This window comes from Thermobia domestica, chromosome 3 (genome assembly GCF_964235325.1).
Source record: "Thermobia domestica chromosome 3, izTheDome1.hap1.1, whole genome shotgun sequence".
Taxonomy (NCBI): Eukaryota; Metazoa; Arthropoda; class Insecta; order Zygentoma; family Lepismatidae; genus Thermobia; species Thermobia domestica.
The window spans coordinates 326,334,283-326,350,081 of NC_137456.1; the positions used below are offsets into that span (position 1 = coordinate 326,334,283).

Genomic DNA, 15,799 nt, shown 5'->3' on the forward strand with positions numbered 1-15,799 from the left:
ATCACAATTGGTTTGTTTATTCGGATGTGCGTTACATGAACAACCGTAGACTCAGTATTGCTTCCCTTGTTCCCCTTTTCCTCCTGAATCCAAACTGGTCCTTCGATAGCCGTTCTTCGATTTTCCCCTTCCATTCGCTGTGCGATAATTTTGCGCAGTATTTTTGATGTATGGGAAAGCAAACTTATCGTTCTGCACATGTGTTCTTCGCATTTCCGTGTGCCTTTCCTTTTCGGGATAAGGACCAATATGCTTTTCTCGAAGTCTCTTGGTATTTTTTCCCAAGATGTACATTTCATTAATAAGATTAAACAGTTTCTTCTTTGTTGCTATTTGAAGATTCTTAATTACTTCCGTTGGTATTTGGTCCATTCCTGGGGCTTTACCATGTTGCATTTTCTCCAAAACATTGTCAAATTCGCACTGGAAAATTGATGGTCCTAATTCATTTTCATCGACGTCTTCTTCCTTCTCTATCTCTTTTTCCTTCTCTGTGTCTCCTTTGTAGATTTCTTCAATATATTCCTTCTATCTTCTTGTTATTTGTTTCTCTTCTATTAGCGTTGTCTTGTCCTTGTCTATGATAATGTCTGCGTGTTTCTTTTTCTCGTCGAACTTCTAACCTTTCTATATGCCGTTTCTGTATTGCCTTTGACTATATTTTCCTCAATTTCCTTGCTCAAGTTGTTTATCCAGTTTTCTCTGGCCTTCTTTACTTCTCTGTTCATTTGATTTCTGCACCTTCTGTATTCCTCTTCTTTGTTTGTTATCTTGAACTGTCTTCTTTTCTCCACCATTTCCAATATGTCTACTGTTATCCAAGGTTTATGTGGGTTCTCGATTCTCTTCTAATGTGCTCGTTGGTTGCTCTTGTTATTCGTGCTTTCATGGCTTCCCATTTCGAGTTGATGTCATCCCCCGCTAAAGCTACTGTACCTTAGATGTCTCTTTGTCTGTCGCCGTTGCAAATTCCCTTTTCGTGTTTTCATCTCTTCTTAGTTTGATTGTGTTCCATCTTTTGTTTGGTGCTACCACTCTTTTCTTCTTTAGTCGAAGTTCGCTCTTCATCAAAACTAAATTATGGTCTGAGTCAACGTCTGCACCTGGGTAACTCTTATTGTTTTTCACTTGATTTTTAAATGCTTGTCGGACCAGTATATAATCTATTTGGTATCTTTTTTTGTCTGCTGGTCTTGCCCATGTGTATTTTCTTCTTAGTGGTTGTTCGAAGAGCGTATTTGTTACAGTCAGATTATGGCTTTTGCAGAACTCAATTAATCAACTCAACACGCATTACAGTGGTTTGATTTGTGTGTTAATCGAAGTTCAGCGTCTGTTTCTAACACCGACGTTAAATGAGGCATAGATTTGCAATTTTTTAGGTGGAATGCCTTCAAATTTCAAAGTTCTCCTGCCAGAAACAGAGATGGGTCAATGAAATCTTGATCCTTGACAAACTGATTCATCACAAACCGTGACTCATCATGACCCACTCTGATCCACTACTCACCCTACTCACCAAAACCCATCATCATCAACTTTGACCCATGATCCAAGCCCTCCTTTCCACTGACTAAAGAGTTTACACATGTAATAACACATGGTTGTGAAACTATCACTAATCGGAGTTTGCATTTCTACAGTCAATCGCTCAAGCACCGCTCTGTTAACCAATGCCAGTGGACCTGACTTTTACAATATAAAATGGTAAAGTGTTTGTCATGGACCATATTATGAATTTCAGTTTAATTATCATATATCATTATTTCCTTGTTGAATTACTGATAATTTTCGGTGGAAAATGGGTAAAATTTGAAAGTCTCAAATCAAGGTAAAGTAGGCCCAACATAATAGGAAAAAAGTGTAAAATTCGACTGTGTCCCAAAAGTCAAGTAGTAAGTCTGGTTGCTATTATTACAATTACAAATATCAATATTCAAAAGTGTCTGAAGTTCTTTTTTCACTTACAAGGGTCGTATGCGAAACGTGACAGCTAGATATTTATGAAAATTGCTACCCTGTCTAATTGAGAATTGTTAATTATGGTGGTATAGTCACTCGTTGCGGAAGTGCCTTGTTTACCCGCTACGTATAATACGTATACCAAGCAGTGACCGGGTGAGGCTGTGCCGAGTTATGCCCCAAAACCGCCATAAAACGCAGAAAATGAAAAATGTATGCAGGTAACCTGAACATACCGGAGGGGAGAAGCGGGACCAAGTACACGGCGGTACTGTGACACAAGCAGTGTTGCCATCCCAACACAAATTTATAGCTTTTCAAATAGAACGTATATCATTTTATAGCATTAAAACAATTGGCATAAAACGTGAAACAAAATAAGCAAAAAGTGGCTTATCAGTGTTGTCAAATAAGGAAGATATGAGGCTCTGAAGTTGAGAAATTATGGGGTCCGTACAATGAAACGAACAAATGTATAACAACAACAACACTGCTGAAGGACCAAATGTACAGTAGGAAGTAAACCACAGCCTCCAGTGACTAACGGTCTTGATACGTCATATCGAGTGCCTGCCTAGGGCGAGAAATGTACGTATACCATACTATCTGTGAGTTTTCTGTTGTATGTATTGGTGTATTATATTAAAGTATTTTGCACGTGTATATTACTGATAACTTGAATGCAGTGTGCTTTATCTTCATCATCGTCTCACATGCTAATTATACATTTCCTATACTCTCGACTGACACCTATCACAGTTCACTAATCTTTAGAATCGATTCTGACGTACTTTCTAGTCACAGATTGGTTACCTTTCGTGCCATAACTTTTCTGTACTCTACGCCTTCGTTTCTGTGGTTTGGAAAGCATGGAGGATTTTATACAGTGTTGCAACCCCAAGACAGTTCGTTTTATAGCTCTCAGGAGTGGTTCGAAATATCGATTCCACACAAGTACCGTTGGAGTTAATGCGCTACAGGAAGACTTGTTTGTTGTTCACATTTCCGCATAATGTCTCATGTAACTTCTTTCTACGGCAACTCTACCAGGTCCCCATTTTGGGTGAATCCTGTATCATGCCTGTTAGTTATTGGATGCTGTGCATGCTGTAGTTTACTCTCTACTGTACATTTGGTCCTTCTGCAGTCGTCTTCTTGTTGTACATTGTTCATTTCCCTGTACGAATCCTATAATTTCTCGATTTTAGAGCCTCATATCTCCCTATTTGGTAACAATGATAACCCACCTTTTGCTTATTTTCTTTCACGTTTTATGCCATTTGTTTTAATGCCATAAAATGATATACGTTCTATCTGAAAAAAAAAAAACTATAAATTTGTATTGGAATGGCAACACTGGTTGAATCACACTACTGCTATGTTCTTGGTTACGCGTCCTGCTCCCGTAGGTATCAGGTTACTTGCATGCATTTTTCATTTTCTGCCTTTTATGGCGTTTTTGGGGTATAACTCGCCATAGCCTCACCCGGTCACTGCTTGGTATATATGTTATGCGTAGAGAGTAAACAAAGCATTTCATTACCGAGTGATTATCAACACGATGATTAGCTATTCACAATTAGTCAGGGTACCAATATAAATATGTAGCTGTAAGGTTCGCATACGTCCCTTGTAAGTAAATAGAAACAAATAAAAAAAGGAGAAAATAGAGGCCTTGAAAGTAAAACGTACACAAATTTGCCAGTGTTCAAAAGATGCTATTTATAATGCACTGAGCAGGGTAGGTCTGTGAGTCATGGTATGGTGGTTCGGTGGATCAGAATGGATCACGGTTGGTGGTGGGTCGCAGTGAGTCATGTCCTGTTGACCAACGACCCATTGGCCCACTCACAAATCTTGATCCATGATCCATTGACCCACTCTATATCTGACCGGAAAACTAACCTGTTAGCACATACATGAGAAGCAAGCTAGCCATGAGACCAGTGGCGAGAATACAACAGTTGAGTTCCATCTTAAACTATAGATCGATGTCTCATATCGAGTCTGCGTTAAAAAGGGATGCTAAACTTCAACAAACACGAAAGACAGTCATAGCACACTAATCTTCAGTGTTACTAAGTCTCAAAATTTTAGTGTTTGTGTACATCAGTGTTTCCGTAAATGCAAAGTCAAAATATAGCCGCTTTTGAAGAGGTTAGCAAATTTTGAAAAGTGCATTAGCTGTATAAAAACAGAATATAGATATAGCTGAGAGTCGTAGCCAAATTTAGCTGGGAGCCCGAATAGTTTATTATTATTATTATTATTATTATTATTATTATTATTATTATTATTATTATTATTATTATTATTATTATTATTATTATTATTATTATTATTATTAATGATAAATATTTCATTTACAACGATTTTTTTATTTCGTCCATAACCTCGTGTCAATAGATGGAAATACATAGATATATGTTGATTGTTTGTCATAGAATAAGAGATTTTTCTTTACTTGTTACAGGCAGCTGCAAATCCGCCAGAATTTGGATTACCATCCTTTACATGTTCTGATTGTTACTCCAGTCCTCCAGCTCTTCCTGTTACTACATGCAGAAGAGGGCGCCTCATCTGTCGCCCATGCCGTCAAAGAAAACGCAATCGTGCCCACCCCGTCAACGCCTTGCGTCCACTTCCAATGGTACCCTGCAGCTATGAGCCCGATGGTTGTACATTCAAGAGTCCTGTACGACAGAATGTTGTTTACCACCAGAGAACCTGCAAATACAGGCCATATTTATGTTTCATCGAAACATGCAATGATGAGGTAAGACCATCAGGATTTGAAGAGCATTTCCTGCAACAGCATGGTGAACCTGGACGCTTGATTTACGGGATGTCAGCTAACAATCATTGTTATTTCAAATTTGCTGTAGAAAATAAAACAGAATTCAAACTTCTGAAGGCTCCATCGGCTTACTTCAAGTTTACACATAAACGTATCGCTCATTTCCATTACTTCCTCCTTCAATTGGTTGGCGATCAGCATCAGGCTGAAAAGTTTCGTTACAACATCTCCCTGATTCTTGGTAAGAATCGTTGTGTAGGTTTTACTTCAATGCCATACACTCTTCGCTATCCAGAGGGTGTTATTACCGACAAAAATGATTGTTTGATGGTTCGCAATGTTTTGATGGATCAGTTAAATCACAATCCCCCATCTCTTAAAATAACTGTGTGGCGAGCCGAGTAATTTCAACTACCTTTTCTCCATCAGCTTTTGTTAGCTGAAAAATAATGTAACTAATTGTTCTATTAATAAAAGTCTGGCGATTTCGATGCATTAATTCTCGTTTCTGTAACAAAAATATGGGTCTATTCTATTTAAGAGACATTAATAAAATACGAAAGAGTTTTAAATTACAAAAAATCTCAAAAATATTAAAAGATATAAAATGTTTAAGATTGAAAATTAAAAAAAAAGTTTAAACTATCTGAAAAGTAAGAAAAATGTTCAAAATGTTAAAATAGTACGAAAAGTTTAAAATTAAAAAATAGGAAAAAATGGTTTAAAACTTGAAAAAGCACCAAAAAAAATAAGATTTATGAAACGCAAAATAGACTTTAAGAATTTAAATAAAAAGGAAAAATATAATGCACTATAGTATATCAGTCTTAGGAATAAATGCAACAAAAAAGTAAAGCCGTGAAGAAATTTTAGAAAATAATCTTGGAGATGATGTATAGCAAACGAAAAAAATTAACATATTGAGATTTTTTAGAGAAATATATGCAAAAATTACAATGCAATAATTAGGAGTAATTCAGCTTTCCAAATATCCCTGAAACGTACTACAGTCCATCAGCTGAATATTCTAAAAAATTTGATACATCGGTTGATTCAAAAATTTTGTTTACTCTCTCTAATATATTACAAACATGAGGTCATATGAAAGGGAGAGCAAAAAGCATATTTTGAGCAAAAGTAATAGAAATAAATGGACCACATGGATACGAAGCTAGAATTTTCCAGCAGAGAAATTTGAAGTTAAATAAGATATCTCATGAACTATTGATATTTCTATTTGGCAACCAAAATCATAACTATGTAGTTTATGGTTTTATAATTTACTATTTACAAAAATCTTGTTGTAGAAAAGGCATTCATCCATAAAAGTGAATGAAAGTATTGGTCCATTTTCTCATTTTTATTAAGTTAAGCTACTTGGCATCCAAGCAGTCCATATGTAATCGTCATGTGAGGCCTCTAGAATGGGAACTACATATGGTCAACATATTCGTTTTTACTTCTGTTCTATCACATACGCTATGAACCTTCCTCTATAACCACTGAAAGCATACGCACCGACTATATGGATGCTGTTTGACCCAAGCACCCATTGGTGATTTTAATGGATACTCTTGAATTACCGTTCAGTTCGAAATTACCACTCATTCCATGAAACAAAAAAAGTCATCTAATCTGAGCATTATCAAAAGATATAATTTATTCGATTACACGACACAATCTTAAACCGTAATGACAATCAATCAAATTCTTTCCAGCTCTGTGCGCTATAATAATGATGTTATTATAATTATAACCTGAAGTCAGAAGCAAGTGTAATTTTCTAAAGTTATTTGGAATAATATGGAATTTGATGCTGTTATTTTATGATTTTAAAAAAAAATCTGAATAGCGTTTATATGTATTCCACAACAGTTGTCATTTTCAGTTTTCACTCAAATTGTTTTAAGATCTTTTAGAGATTTGATTGTAATCATTTCCATTTTATATATTTTATATTCTGTCTCTTTTGTTTAGCCAATATGCCGAACTCATTTGAATTAAAAAAAGAAAACCCTATCTTTCTTCTAGTATGGTTCATTTTTGTTTCTTTACTCTAAAACAACTTGTTCGCAATACATTCTATACAAACAAACGTTCTGAAACCTATCAATTAACTCAACAATATTAAAATAGTCGAGTTATTTCTGATTTTTGAGTTGTAAAATTGTATTGTGAAATATGTGTATATTGAATACCAACATTTCAAGGACATTTTTATTCAATATCAACATTTTAATTGGCACAACAATACTATTCGTTGTGCAGTGTATTTGTTTTCTCTTAAATTGTAGTTATAACAAATTATGCAGTAAGGTATTTCTGTTGCAACACATAAATACATATAATTATTTAATTTATTTACGGAAATAAATTAAATAAGTTTGAAACATATTTGAACCAAGTGTTGAAGAATTACAATACATTGTATTTGAATTTAAGCTTATGGTTTAAAATTTTGATTTCAGATTACATAGAATCTGTGGAGTTTGGAAGAAGCTGTATCTGAATAATTAAATTTTTCGTTTTAGAATGTATGGCTTTGCCAATACATAGTGTAACAATGTATAATGTTGGAAATGTAATAGATATAGCATTCAACAGCTACTAACACAAAAAGGCAATCCAGATTATGGTCAAATTAACTTCTTGCGTACTTACACATAATATCTGGACATGTCACGTAACAATTTCTCCGTTTTATAAAGAAACTATAGGGTGGTCAAGATAAAATAGGCCTCATGTCTTATAACTCGTTTATTTTATATAAAGATTACAGAATAGTAAATTATCTTATCATCACTAATAGCTGCTCGACACCAATCACATGACATCACGTGACCCTACTCAAGCGCCGCACTGAGCTCCTCCGTGGCTAAGCGGTTAGCGTACGCGCCTTTGGCGTGGGAGGCCCGGGTTCGATTCCCGGCGGGAGCTCATGTGGTTCGGATTCCACGTTAATCAGTAGGTCCACGTCTCATATAGCCTCGCTGCTGAAAAGGGACGTTAAACTCAAAATCAACTCAACTCGAGCGCTGCACTAATGTTAACAAATAACAACACTCAGAAAGCTGCGAATTTCACGTTCAGTATCACACTGGGTCTCTTTTATCTTGGTCACTCTGTAGAAAATACAATAATAGTGTATGTACGTGTATTAATGGCGACCATTATTAAGTATGATAAATTATTGTTTTCTTTTGCAGTTTTATTACAATAAATTTGTGAAAACAAAAACAAACAAAATTCTCATTGCTTTGTGATAAAATACAACTGTAATTGGTTTACATAATAATAAATTAATATATTATTGATTGGTATAAGAGTATTTGCTTTGCAAGTATTAATTCGTAACATCATGTGTTCATTGAATTACTAAATCGGTTGTTACTAATTATATTACTTACGAAACAGTCTAAGTCGAAAAATCAATCATGTATCGAACATAAAACTACTAAAATTGTGTTCAAACAATATTTGATCTGTAGTTTCCTACACGATCAAACAAATTTCAAAATTTAAAGACTCGATGGTGACATTAGCTTTTGGAGCAAAAGGAGTTTTATTTTTTTAAGTCTTATCGATCGAAATTTATCAAAGTTGAATTCGTAATAAAAACAGGAAATACAAAAATAAATGTAATATTACTGTAAGCACATTATATTTTACTGTTGAGGAACAAACCAATCTATAATTTGCAGTTGTAATTTCACCATAATTTGGAAAATAAAAATGTAAAAAGAAACAGATATGTCTTTACTTAATGTTATAATGTTTTGACAATGACTTACAATCGATTTATTATTCAAGTACTTAATTGACTATGGTTGTTTCCTTGTTCCATTAAACGACGATGGTGGATGACAATAAGAAGGGAAGGTAACCATCCTAACTATTTATAAAGCTACGTAAACTGACTGACATAAAATAAAGGGGTATTTCCGGTTGACGCGAAAAGTTGAAATTCGATATGATTGTAACTTTCCGGGAATAACCGACAGGAAAATTGCCAAAAGCGAATATTTTTAATCTTAGTGGATCTAAAGGGAGATGAAGAAATTCCAAATGTTATTTATTTATTTTATTTATTTATTTATTTATTTATTTTTTGTACCTATAATCTCATGTTTTAGGTACTTGGAATTGGAATAAAAACTTGAAATTCGTTATGCGTGTACGTTTTCTATAGGATTATTTAACAAAATGAGGAAGAATAAAAATTTCCAAGTTTAAAGTGGTTTTATGGGGAACTGAAAAATCTTCCCCATGTGATTTATATGGAACACTTTTTACACCCAAAATTATTGAGCATTTCCTGTAAGTCTACAATGATTAAATTTGACATGATTGTGGCTTTTCGGGACTAACCGACAGGAAAATTACGAAAAGGGAATGTTTCTAATTATTAGGGAGTCTAAAGGGGTGATGAAGAAATTCCTCATATTATTTAGTTTTTTTTTTTTTTTTTTTTTTTTAACTATGATATCATATTTTAGGTACTTGGAATTGGAATAAAAACTTGAAATTTGGTATGTTTGTACGTTTTCGTTAGAGTTACCTAAGTAATTTCCACCTTTAGAGTATGGAACTGAAAAATCTTTCCCATGTTAATTTTATGGGACATGTTCTACACCCTAAAATGTGTAGGCACTTCCGGCAGGATTAGAATGATGAAATTTGCCATGATTATAGCCTTCCGGGATTAACCCACAGGCAAATTTCCAAAAATGAATATTTTTAGTCTTTAAGGGATCTAAAGAGGGGGTGAAGAAACTCCCATGTTATTGAAATGGGCGTTTTCTTGGAATACGAAATCATATTTTTAGATAGTTGAAATAGGAAAAGAAACTTGAAATTCCGTATAATTATGGGTTTAGAAGATAAGCAAACGCGGGGATGTGAGGGCGGAGCCCCCAGCTAGTCGAAAGCTAGTCTTAAGAGTAAAATGAAACGTTATCATTTTTCATTTAAATTATGTAATTCTTTTCCAAAGATTCTTAACATAAAATTTATATTCAAGTTACTTAGGCTATAAATAACGTCTTGTTGACATTGCTATTCTCCAGGATCAAAAAAGTAATATTGTCTAAAATTCTATTTCAATTTTTTATTTCTTCAATTTTTGTCAAGACAGCTATAAAACAAAAGGCAAAATTAATATTTGAACGATGTATAGAGTTCTAGACAGGCCCGTAGCCAGCCCAAAAATTTAGGGGGGCCCGACCCAATCCTATTATACTTCATCACCATATTATATAGTTCATTTGCAAGCCTACCGTGAAATTTTATGGGGGCCAGCCAAGGTTTAGAGGGGTCCGGCCCCCCTTGCTCCCTCGTGGATACGGGACTGATTCTAGACCAGTGATTCCCAATCTTTTTTTGATCGGCAACACATTTTACTCAACGTCCATAACATCTCAACATAATTATTTGATTTTTCATTAATAATAATATAAATTAAAACAATGTAAGACTAAATGTTTCTGTAAACTAGTGATTGTATGTAGTATACTGAGCAGTATTCGTAGGTTTCTTTCAGAAAATTCCCTTCGACTGACACTGAATTTTCCCTCTTGGTATCAAATTTTCCGTAGTTTGTTGAGCGTCCAATACCTATGAGAGAAGACATAGGATTAATTTAGCTACATTAAACGAAGTACTAACCACATTTGTTTTTTTTTTTTATTTTTTTATTATTATTTTTTTTTACAAAAATACACCTAGCCAACAATGGGTGCAAGTAATGTTACTTCGAACAGAACATACTATTGCTATTTTATTGGTTTATATATCCAGGCCCCTATCCAGGGGCGTCTAGGGAAACGGGCCCCTAAATTTTTGCTGCCCCCCTCATAATTTTCACGACAGGCTTGCAAATGAACTATAATATGGTGATGAACTATAATGTGGTTAGATAGGGGCCTCCTAACTTCAGCCCCCCCCCCTTCTACATTTTAGGGCTGGCTACAGACCAGTTTATATCTAAAGAACAAAGTTGGCGAAACTGTTACACATAATATTTCTAACAATAAATATATTGTTTTGCTCAATGAGTGGTTTAAATCAAAATTTAAGTCCATAAGAAGCAAGGCTTGTACAATGGAAAACATTACACATGATTCCTAAATTCCAAAATTTCGCGATACACCCCGTGAGACTGCGTCTTTCCAAGAATTGTGAATGAATGATCTTAAAGTTTCCCCACGCAGCTTCCTCATCACATTCTAGTATTTCATCCAACTGTTGATCTCTGAAAGATGTCGAATCTGTGAACCTACGAAGATGCTTTCCTTAACTCTGCCATCACTTAACCAAAAGGATTTTCGTCTTAAGTACTTATAGGCCTTCCCCACGTGGTTCATACTCTTCATAAGACCTAATTTAATATGTAGCCAGAGAAGTAAAATTCGTTTAGAGTCTACAAGTGGTTCATGTTGCACGTTTCTCACGTCTGGCTGAAGCGTTAGTTTCTCTAGTATACTAGTCGCTTTTCCAGCACTATATAGCGCTCCTGTCCTCTTCGAGGAATCTATTTGCAGCTGATTCACAATCGTTCCTTCACATCTTCGACGACAGCGTGGTGGTATTACAACTCTCGATGCAGATGTGATTCAATTGACAGAAGGCGGCATTACCCGTATGAGCTAGAATTAGCCCTGAGTCACCACCGCGTTTAGAAAAGCGCGAAAAAACGCTGATTCCGGTTTCTTGGAAAGTAAGTTGGTAAAGTTCCGAAATCACACTACAATTGACAGATTAAACGCCGTGTCTTCAGATACACGTATGTCCGATTAGGTGTTGACTTATTTACTCTCCGAAGCTCCTCGGATAAAACCTTCTAGCTTAACACAAAGAAGCCATTAAAATACTCTTCACAGTGCCTTTATGAAAGTAAATTTGCAGACTAAGGTTGAAATACAATGTATCGACATCTGAGGTTCAACACCACGTATCTCCAATTTTGGCAAATTTGAGTTTTTTATACCGTTAGAACCAGTATAGAATGGCGCACAATCTGGTTAAGTATATCTATACCATGACAGATTGTTCTGTTATTCCCTCAAAGTAATACCGCGTATATTGAGGCTGAAGTTATTTTTTAAATATTTTTTTTTTTTTTTTTTTTTTTTTTTTTTTACTCTCCTGTAAAATTGATGAAACGTTTCTTACGCGGTGTTGAATTTCAGACGGTGGTATATTACAAAATCAATGACTATAGCAACTGACGATCAAAACATTGAAACATAATTTAAAAGAGTACATTTTCCGGACATCATTGTTTATAAGAGAAAGTGATATTATAGTTGAGCCTCCAGAAGAAATACAGAGATAAAAAGGTAGGTATTCGATTGTCTTCTTTTGCAAATCCATAAATAAATAGCATTCATAGTTCACTTTGAATTTAAAAATTGTTCAATATCTCGATCAGGTTATGTTTTCTAAATGTAGCAAAGATAGATTAAGTTCAAACTATTTTTCTAGTAAGCTTCCAACAGTTGAAATTAGGTTAAGTTGATATAACGAAGACATCGCTATTTATAATGAATCAATTAGTTTGATAGTGGAGGGTGTAATTAAATTATTAAATTTATAATTTGAATACGATGTCAAGGGTTTGTTGCATTATTCTTATTTTTGCTTTATTCTTATTCTTATGTTTCTTGCAATATAACTTCCGTCGATGACGCGCCTAATGTATGTATGCATGTTCCAACAGTGGAAATTATTATCTCAGATAGTCCTCTTTCATACGCACTCACACATTTTAACAGTAAAATTACTATTTGTTTGACGGGCTATTCTTAATCAATACTATGTACTAAATATGAGATAGGTTTGTGAAGAAAGTCTGATGCAGATGGGTGGAAAGTCCAGTTGCTGGAAAAATATTATCATTGCTTCGTTTGGTTTCCTGTGTTTTCAACTTTTTTTTAAAAGAAAAAAAAGTCTTCGATGTCATAGTATAAAAAACATCAAAAGGACGCCATTGCCTCGTGATACACACAATTTTAGGAAACAGTTCGATTTTTTCATTTTGAGTATGACTGTGTCATCAGTACACCAGATCAGATTTTTAAAAAGAATCAATTTTTAAAAAGCTTAGTAGAGGGAAAGATTTTATATCTAAGCAGCATTTTACTCTTTTAAAGTACGCTAATCTAACCCGCATCTAATGAAAAAGGTACAAAATACTTCGTGAAAATTCGATGGGCTTGCTACAAAATCAATTGACCTGTTTTCTAAATGATTTAATACAATCTATTAAAGTTTAAATGTCTTCAGAAAGTTAGGTAAGATATGCTAATATTATAGCTATTCATACGCAGGTCTGAACTAAATCAGTACGTAGTTTCGCTTTCATGTTCTTTCATAGTTCACTTATTTGGGACTGCCACCTATCAACGAGTATATAAAACATGATTCAGTACCTCTATGATCGTGAAAAAGTTGTTTCAAGTTCATTCGAGACTTTTGTACAAGTGTGTTGAACAATACTTCTTTGATCGTGTAAATTTGAGGTATTGAAAGGTCTTGTTCAAGCTTTCTTTGATCGTCTACAAGAAGCATTATGTTATTCTTTCTCCCTATTGATTTTACCAACAAAATATCCAAAGTTTCATACATATTCTTAACCTGATCTGTAAAATATTCGCTTTCAACATATTATTTTTTAGATCATTCTGACTCACATTTCGTATCAGTCATTCTAAAATTCTGCGTATAGCAGCACAATACAAATAACACCCCCCAAAAATCATTAGGCATTATGCACAGTAGTTTTCAAATATGATTAGAGTCATACTAAAGGCCTGACTACTGCAGGAAACATATCTGTGTTAGCTGCGTAAAAGGTGTTAAGTCCAAAATGTTATAAACGTTTGAACTTTAAAACTATTTCATAATACTTTGTGGGGAACAATTTATACAGAGATTTAAGACACTCAACACTTCACCAGCAGTGTAAAGTGCTTAATAAACTTTGTTTTCTAAGACTTTACACAAGCAGAAAATTTTCAATCCCAATCTTTGTCAAATGACTACCATTTATGATTTTTGGACTTAACGGGCCTTATACAGAATCGTTTTGACATATAATTAGCATCATACTAAAATCCTGACTACAGCGGGAAACATACATTAGTCGAACTTAGTGATGAGCAAATGCAAGACCAAGACCAAGACCGGGGTGGTCTTGGTCTTGGTCTTGGTCTTGCACATCCAGTCTTGGTCTTGGTCTTGCACTGGAACCCTTGGTCTTGGTCTTGGTCTTGGTCTTGGTCTTGGTCTTGGTCTTGGTCTTACATGCAAGAGTCTTGCAAGTTTTGCATTTAAGAAATCTCAAGCTTTTCATAGGTAAATTTTACTATGGATATAAGTGATAATAAACTCTACAATGCGCCAATAGTAACGGAAATACAACGCATGTTTCTAATTGTAATATAGTATAACTTTGTGTAAGTATCATGATAGTGTACAACATAGGTGATGACCTTTCCTTTTTTAATGGATGCCCACGCTTCACTACTTGTAAGATATGCCTAAATCACAACGTTTCGTAATCTGTTTATATTTTTTTAAACAGATGCAACACTCCACTGGTTCCCAAACTGGGGAGGCTACCCCTGAGACGCATGAAAGAAAATCAAGACGGCACAGATTATTGAAATAACATGAATTGCAAAATTATTTTTACACTCTAAAGCCGTCAGATTTTTCTTATCAACCACGATTAGCTAATCCTTGTATTAATCAACTTTCCAATTAAATATTGAGATTTTGTTTTACTGATTCCAATATGTACTCTATGGGGCAGAAACATTGACATTACGCAAAAGTGATTTTAAAAAATTGCAGGCTTTCGATCAAGAAAAAGGAGAGAATTAGCTGTGTTGAACGGACAAAGAATGAGAAGGTGTTTAAAAAAATTAGCACTAGGGAAAAAAAAGTAGACTTTTAGATTTAGAGGAGGAAGAGGAACAGGTTAGGATATTGGCTGAGGAGGAACTGTATTATGAGGGACTTGCTGGAGGGTATTGCGGAAGGAAAGAGAGGGAGTGAGCGATGGGAGACTAGTTGAAGGAAGGTATTAAAACAGAAAATTGCTACGTCAAGACAAAGAGACTAGCTGAGGACCACCGAACGTCGAAGCTTCTCAGTTGCAGCAAGTAACCTGCCAATAATGGCAGAATAGCTATTATGAAGATGATTATATATTTAGCAATATTGACTAAAAAAGGGAGAGAGAAAATTAAAATAATAATTATTTATAATCAAACCTCTTAATATTTTAGAATAATTTGAGTGAAAACTGAAAACGATTCAACTGTCTATGTCTTTTGAGTAAATTCAATCTATATAAATACTTTCGACCTGTAATGGAAATACAAAAGAACGGCATCAAACGCCAAGTTATTTGAAGTCTCACTTGTGAATATGGATTGCTAACATCAATTACCCACTTCGTTGGGTTAAACTTAATAATAATAATAATAATAATAATAATAATAATAATAATAATAATAATATAATTCGTTAATCAGCCACTTTTTACTATTAGTAAAGCGCTCTCTGATATCAGGCATTTTCGAATATTTTTATATTTCTCTCCCCTCCTCCTCCCCAAGTTGCTGGGCTGAATTTGAGTTTAAACGGCATCAGAAGTGTCACTGTTCGTCTCAGAGACCCCAAAAAGCTAAGGATCCGGCACTAATATCGGCCATTTTTAATAAACTTATATATCTCCTTCACCCCCATATTGTGAGGTACGGCATCAGAAGTGTCATTGTTCATCTCAATGACCTCGAAAATAATGAGTTCGACATTGTTAATGGTAATTTTTGACAATTTTTTATATCTTTTCCCTCTCCCAAGTTGCGGTGCTGAATTTACATTTAAACGGGATAGGAAGTAATACCATGGTGTCTACTAAATGTTCATTTTCAAATTCCAGGTTTTATCAAGGTTTTCAAGGTTTATTTTTCCTTTTTTTCCAGGTCTATTCAGTAGAGTGACATTTATTAACACGTATAAGTTAATGCA

General features: G+C 34.5%; 1 protein-coding gene across 1 annotated transcript in view; it reads left to right on the forward strand.

Moving 5' to 3' along the window:
• The window catches only part of LOC145682312 (uncharacterized), a 34,931-nt gene extending 29,637 nt beyond the window's left edge, over nucleotides 1-5,294 (forward strand). Inside the window, exon 4 of the mRNA XM_081753889.1 lies at nucleotides 4,436-5,294. Within this exon, the coding sequence (XP_081610015.1) occupies nucleotides 4,436-5,164 (729 nt within the window). The 3' untranslated portion in view covers nucleotides 5,165-5,294. The remainder of the gene's footprint in view (nucleotides 1-4,435) is intronic.
• Nucleotides 5,295-15,799: the final 10,505 nt, after the last annotated feature.